At 37.4% G+C, this 7538-nt stretch overlaps 1 protein-coding gene across 1 annotated transcript; it reads left to right on the top strand.

Annotated features, from left to right (window-relative positions):
• Positions 1-6204: 6204 nt before the first annotated feature.
• Positions 6205-7274, top strand: LOC115816471 (complement C1q-like protein 2). The gene is made up of 3 exons (XM_030779424.1): positions 6205-6355; positions 6700-6828; positions 6994-7274. Exons 1-3 carry the CDS (start codon positions 6205-6207, stop codon positions 7272-7274), a joined length of 561 nt encoding a protein of 186 aa, XP_030635284.1.
• Positions 7275-7538: the final 264 nt, after the last annotated feature.

The following is a 7538-nucleotide window of genomic DNA, read 5'->3' as shown; positions in this document are numbered from 1 at the left end:
AGACGAATGAGCTATATATAATTACATTAATCGAGTCCACTGATCATCGTCTAAACAGCAAAGGCCATAAAACAGTTCATTAAATGTATTGAATTTATCTTGAATAATCTTGAACTCTTAGCTATTAAAGTGTTCCACATTGTCAGAATTTGGTTCTTGTTTCTGGTTTTATAACTAAATTTTGGAAGCGTGAACCTATGAAGACCAAGTGCATAAGGACATTCTTCCAGAGGAAACAATTCAGTGAAGTCTAATGACAGTGTCGGTGGGTATACATACAGCTACCGATACAATGACATCTTCCCTGGATTTTATTATGAATAAGATTGTCTCATAGGAAGTGTTGTCTCATGCACCAGTGTTGTATGGGAGTATGAGACAGCGGATATCACTATCTACCTAACAAAAGACAAGAACCTGATCAGGAAACATAATGGTCTGGAGTTAAGGGAGAATTAGGCCTTAGGTTTTTAATTAAACTGGTGAAGGCAGCTAAATGTTAACTGATGATTAGCGTTAAATGGCATCGGTTATCATCCCTGTTTGGCAAGCCCGCAAGCTGACACCAAACAGCGAGTTAAAAACATGATTTTCACTTAAACTTTAAATTTAAAATGACAACATTTAATTTGTCAAATTATTTACACTGTTATTGTACATTAATAATAGAGTAGCTGAGTTGATGATGTGACTGGAATCTTGGATGATTTTTTTTTTGTTTTCAACTGGTTTACAATGTGCTAGGTACGCTAGCCTGGGAAAAGGACACAATAGCCGCGATACATCAGTGCACTGTGGAATGAAGAAGAGCGTTCGCTCTCCAGTCTCTAGCGTAAAGATTCTGTTTCTTTGTCAGTTTCCTGAAATGTAAGAAAAGTCGGGAAGTGCACTCTTAACTGCCGTGTTGCTAAATAACCCTTTGTGTAACAGTAAAGGAGAAAGGATGTACTTTAGACTGAAATTTTACATGATAAACCCAAAGAATGTGTACACTTTGCCATAAATATCCTGGTGTTTGCATTGTGCGTTTCATTTAAGGACTTTATAGAAGGGCAGTTAAAGGACACTTTACATGTTGTATGTATTTATTCTGGTTTTATTTAAAACATGTTGAGTATGATCAATGCAATTCTTATAAATTAACACATCATTGAATTCTGAATTTCTCATAACTGGATCTCAGTCATAAATATTTTGTGATGTTTTTCACCATTTGGTTTCCGGGTATTTTTTTTTTTTATCTAGTGTATTGCAGTCACATCTGAAAGAGCAAAAAACCTCGGAAAATGCTTCGCTTATTACCATCATCAAAAACCCCAGAGTGAGCATGAAGAGTCATGTAGACGTGTTCTCCTTGCTCGAGATAAAGTACGACTCCGTTATTGGCGTTATCTGAGTGATCTTCAGACAAATGATCGCACGCATAGAACAAACGCTGGTGATCTCTAAACAGACTTACACAGGCACTGTTCTCCCGTGTGTATGAAAATATGGAGACGCTAAAGTAGTAAACTCCCCTCAGTGGAACAGTGAAGATGCCTGAAATAAGAGAATAACCACTGATTAGCCAGCTCAGTCACTTAATACCTTGACACTATAAAAGTATCATCTTTAAAAAAAAAAAGTCCTTAGCTGAGGACAAAAATAAAAGAGAGAGAGAAACAGCTAGGATGTGCTTTAAAACATTTCACAGCATTATTAAAAGGACCACAAAAGGTGTCTGATATTAGTGGAGATGTTCATGATGTGAGTAAGTCATATTCATTCAACAGTTAGAGAACAAATATAAATAAACTCTCTGTAAGAGCTCGAAAGCTTCAGGATACTCTGATTTTGATTCAGAATACACTGAGAGATTGATTTTGAGCATTATGCAGTAGGACAGGGTGGGATGGGATAATATTGAGAAAGGGACTTTACCTGTTGCTGGGTTATAGGCATTGCCAATGTTTGTATAGACAAGTCTGAAGGGAAGAATGTTTTCTGTGGTTGATGGTGGCCTGTGTTCTCCAAGTGCGGCAGCAAAGGCTATTTTTGGACTCTCTACAACAATAGATGAATAAATAAAAAAAGTGTATATGTATATATATATATATATATATATATATATATGTGTGTGTGTGTGTGTGTGAGAGAGAAAGAGAAAGAGAGAGAGCAGCCATATGGTAATATTTTTATACTCACAGATTTTGCATCATTTTACAACATCTACATCCTAAGGGATTGAATAACATATTTTTGATTGCACATTACCTGTAATCTTTCCCCTCAGTTCCTCAATCAGGGCTTGTTGGTGCTCGATCTCTCTGTCTGTAGAGTTTGTTCTGTCCTTCAGATAACTGATCTCTGTGGCTTGAGCTGTGACAGAAGGTAGTTTTATTATATAAATCTGCTCAAACTCTGACTCTATATGTACGTAAGAATATATGCAAATATACAGTCAAAACGCATTAGCCGCCAAAGATATGAGAAAGAATCCTTTCTATTGTGAAATGCTTCTTAAAATCAATTTTATGTTTAAATTGTGGCCTGTAGTATTTATTATGTTACTCCCAATGCTGATCTAATGGACACAAACCTCTAAACCTTCACCTGGAGCTTGCACTATCAGTTTGATCTTGGCAGGATGCCCCTACTCAAAGTTCAACAATTCATGGTTGGCTCCATTATCAATACAAGTCTATAAACTCTCCACGTGAACAGTTGATGAATTCTTTTGTATAACGATAAAATATTATTAAAGGAGCAGGTGTGTGAGGATGTGAGTGGAGTAGAGATCTGTCAAAAGTAAATAATTCACATTATGTTTTCAAAAGAAAAGACTTGGTGTCCTGTGCTTCCATGTAATACCAACTGCATAAATGAAATTAACACATGAAATATGTAGTTTATAACTTTCTAATGATTCTGATGAAAAATAAAACATCAGTTAACACCTCTTCAGTGATCATGTCCTCGATGCAATACTCAGGCTGTTACGAAAATTCCATAAATGACAACCAAACACACAATCCAGGTTGTCCATACAATGCAAACTTGGCACTAACGCTCTAGATACACTGTAAAACAGCCAGGGGCGATTCCAGGATTTTTTTTTTTAAATGGGATGGCACGGGGGGGACCAAGAACCAGTCAGGGGTGCCTATGGAAAGCTGGAAAATTCTATCAGAAATAAATACAGAGTTGAAAAATGACTTAGAAAACACTGGGCATGATTTTCAGACTCTTGTGCACTGCCCTGTGCCCTAAATTCTCCCTAAAAAATAAATACAAACCATTAAGTCACTAACTTAGCCATTAATATTATACAAAGCTACATTTGATAGCTATAGTCGGGTCTGATTAAAGGCAGAATCATTCACTAGTGAAGCCGTTTTTGAATACACAAATAGGGCTTAATTTCTCAGACCACATCCCAAAATAACGCTGTTTTGCTCCAATAAAAACGCAACGGTATAAACTATCCTGGAGCTTAAAATTCTCAACGTCATTGGATCAGATCGCTACATTCTCAAACCCCATATTTCAGTATTTAGTCTACTTTACTGTAGCCTATTTGGCAAAAGTGATTGTGCCTTTAATCTTTAAAACAGCAGGAAGAACCGATAAAGTAATTCTTGTCTATTTTCTGTTTATGCGGTGGTGCACAGCTCCTGAATGGGAAAGTCATTCACTAGATTGCCGAAGTTATGTTAGCTAAGCTAACTAACTAGCTACGTAATATTCTAATTGGACTCTTGGACACCAGATGGGGCCAATCATATTTCAGGGGAGCCGGTGCCACCCCGTACCACCCCTTTAAACACGCCCCTGTAAACAGCACACAGACAATCTGTGAATGTGAACAATCTGTGAAAATAAATTGGTGTTAAGACAGGATCAAAGGAAAACAACAAAACTTTTTGGTGCAAAGCTAAAAAAAACTGACCTTTGTTGTGGATTAGTTGTTACAAAACATATTTTAAAGGTTAGTATTGACATCATATTCTTTCTCGCTATTTTTGGAAAGCGTGTCTTAGTCCTGAGTAAGAGTACCATGCTGAACACTTTTCACTGAAAATATAAATACCTGACATGTTGTCTCAGCATGTAAAAATCAGCTGAAATCTTATATAAAGGACATACCGTTGTTTTGTGCCTTCAGCTTTTCCACCTGTCTCTCCGCTGCTCTCAGTCTGGCCTCCAAAGCCTCCAGCTCTTGCAAGACTTGGCACATATCAGCCTGGCAACTGCCATGAACCTCGTTCAGTCGCTTTTCAACCTGAACATCGCCTGCGTTCTCCTGCAGAGAGATAATGCCATTTTCTTGGTTCTCTGTGTTGTTTCCACTGAAGGCTTGTGCCTCAGCCAGACAGAGAAACAGCAGGGTCAGTCTGATTCTATTCATTCTTTCAACAGAGCTTCAAATTATGATTGACAAATGATTCATATCATGACGTTATAAACAGTCTGGGTAAAACGTTATCTATATCTTGTCACACTCTTTACTGGAAATAATCAGCAGGTGCCAATGAACCATTAAAGTTACTCAGTTGCTGAACCGATGTTTTTAAGTGCAAAGGTATTTCCTGATATTTCATTGTTACGTTGTAATCAACACTACTTGAGATCTAAGTTAAGTGACACTTCAAAATAAAATCTGTTTTTCCGAGTGATCCAGTGCTATTGTTCATGGCATAGACATAACTTTATTAACAATAACATAATTAACACTACTGTGTACTGTACATGTCTAGAGTATGTTCACACCTGACCTGTGTGCATTAAAATACCACCATTTCTACAGGTTTATTTAGTCAGTGTTGTCTCAATTATATCTCATTACTTTCTCTCATCATTATGAAAATATATGAAAAGCTCTGATATCGTCACTATAACATTCATACTATACAAACAGTGGTGATAGATTAAATGTGCACTGTTTGTTTATACAGTTTTATAACAGACACTGATCATTTGGAACCATGTGAATGCTTGCTTACAGTTCTCCCTGTCTCTCTCTCTCTCTCTCTCTCTCTCTCTCTCTCTCTCTCTCTCTCTCTCACACACACACTCTATATTCAGCACTGTGTAAATGAGCAACAGAGGATCGAAGGCACTATGTTATGCCTTCTTTATCTTTATATAAACAAAGTTATTGTCCTTCCCAGAACAAAGTGTTTGCAATTACCTCATAAGGAAGTTACATGACAAAATATTAACTATCACAATTCATTCTCTGCATACATTTGTTCCAAATTTTAAACGATTCAAAGATCAAATAAAATCAAGCAAGGAAATGTATTTAAGTTAACGACATTGCTGTAATTTTGCATTGTCTATATATTAAACAGTATTGTCAATTCTGATTCACAGTTTAGAGTCTATGAATAAATAATTATTTTTGAAAAGAGAATGTATTACAGATGAGCAATAAAGCAGAAACAAATACTTCAGGTAAATTACATAATGACCACCGATATCTAGAGAAATCTTTTACCAGGACACACCCAATGAGTATATAACTAGAAGTGTTTAGCGCAAAAAACCCCACAGGCGTTATCATAACAGCACATTTCGACTGACTTGAAGGCATCAGGCTTTTAAATGAGAAATGAAGGAGTTTGTGACTCTTCTGGTGATACTGCACTGCAGGGTGTTTGAGGCCCAGGAGGCCAGTACTCTACTGTCACAGTCTGCACCATGTTTTTGGACTTTTGTTCCAACATGTCTTGTGCTCCTGTTGTTCCTTGTATCTATCCCCACCCCTCATCTGACTCTTCGTATCTTATCTATTAACCTGGTTTCACCCCCGTTGATTTCAACCAATCATGTTTCCCGTGTGTGGTTCTCCTTGTGTATTTCAGCCCTTGTGTCTAGCCTGTCCTTTGTCCATCATTGTTCATGTTTGGATTCATGCTGTTTAACTGCACCTTCTAGTTCCCTGGTCTTGGTTCCTGCTTGTACCTGTTTATCTGCCTTTATGTCAGTAAAGTCCTCTTCTTTTGTTAAATCATTTCACCCGTGTCTTGCATTTGGGTTCAGCTCTACTGGAGCTCTTACATCAACAGACTAACTGCAGTATTGAAGAAGTGCCATATACAGAAGGGTTGGTTCATTCCCAGAGCAATTACAAGAGCAATCACAACACCTTTGGTTTGTCCACTAGACGCATGCAATGGACTGTTAAAGGACCTAGGATCCACGGAAGCACAACTGAAAGCCATGGAGAGCAGACAAAGTAGTAGTGAAAGTAAAGCAGAGAAACTGCGGGCACTGGAGGAGAACCTGGAGGCAACGAGAACTGAATTAGAATCCGCGAAATCTCAACTTAGTGTACTCAAAGGTCAAATCGAAGAGCTGAAACGAGCTGAAGGTGAGATGAATTTTTCAAATATAAGCCTTACACGAAAGCAAAATTTTATGATATAAATTGCCTTTAAACTCTGTTGTAATGTATAGTATTGTGATCAAATGTATTTAATGAAATGAAATCTTAACAGTGAGTCTTCTCTGATACAATCCGTGATGTGGGGGTGAAAAAAACCTGTTATGTGTAAATTTAATACAACTATTATGTTTCATAACTATTTCTGATGTTGTGATTCTGTAAGGCTTTTTAATGGCTTAGGACTACATTGGGGGATTTTCTGTGTAAATATACTATTAAAGATATAACATACAGTTGAATCTTGTGTGTGTATGTGTCATGTCCTCCAGAGCGACCAAAAGTGGCATTTTCAGCTTCAATAGGTGGACATGGGAACACAGGACCATTCAATACAGATATAACTCTTGTTTTCAGGAATGTCCTTACAAACATAGGGAGTGCTTATAACCCTGCTACAGGTACTGTATTCTCTTTGTCATCTACATGGTTTAGTTTCTCTACCAACACATATATCTCAAGTTCAAATTGATGAAATATATTGACATTTTCGATGGTTGACATACTATAAGCCTAGAGGGCATTGTTTAGAGCTATAACAAAAAAAATATTTTGCTTTGTTGCAGGAATTTTTTCTGCACCAACAAGAGGAATCTACTATTTCAGCTTTTTTTACCATGGTGGAACTGCAAACCCAACAAGATTATCTCTGTTCAAGAATGGACAGCGCATAGCAACAGCCTCCCACCACCAAGGTCAAGGTGGTCCTGAGAATGGGTCAAATGGTGTCAATCTGTTGGTAGAAGCTGGAGATCATCTGTATGTTGTTCTTGGGGCTGGATCTTGGGTCTGGGATGGTCGTAATATAGACACTATTTTCAGTGGCTTCCTGCTTACTCCACTGTAATATCTCACACATATGTCGCATATGTCCTCTTTCTCGTACAGTACACGATATCTGGTGTTAGATGTGTTTTGTTATGAAACATGATTGAGTTCTCTCCTGCTATGTTGCTGAATTACTTACTTTACCTCAGTAAATCTCAACTTACCAACCAAAACAATGACATGGTACTGATCTCATATTGACTTATTTTTTAGTTACCATAAAAAATAAGATAACAGTGTCGCGTGACACACTTTTCACTGTGTGTCAATGAATGGCGTAATG

Source organism: Chanos chanos, chromosome 7, assembly GCF_902362185.1.
Source record: "Chanos chanos chromosome 7, fChaCha1.1, whole genome shotgun sequence".
Lineage (NCBI taxonomy): Eukaryota > Metazoa > Chordata > Actinopteri > Gonorynchiformes > Chanidae > Chanos > Chanos chanos.
Note: the sequence above shows the minus strand (reverse complement) of the source record. Positions and strands in the feature narration are given on the sequence as shown.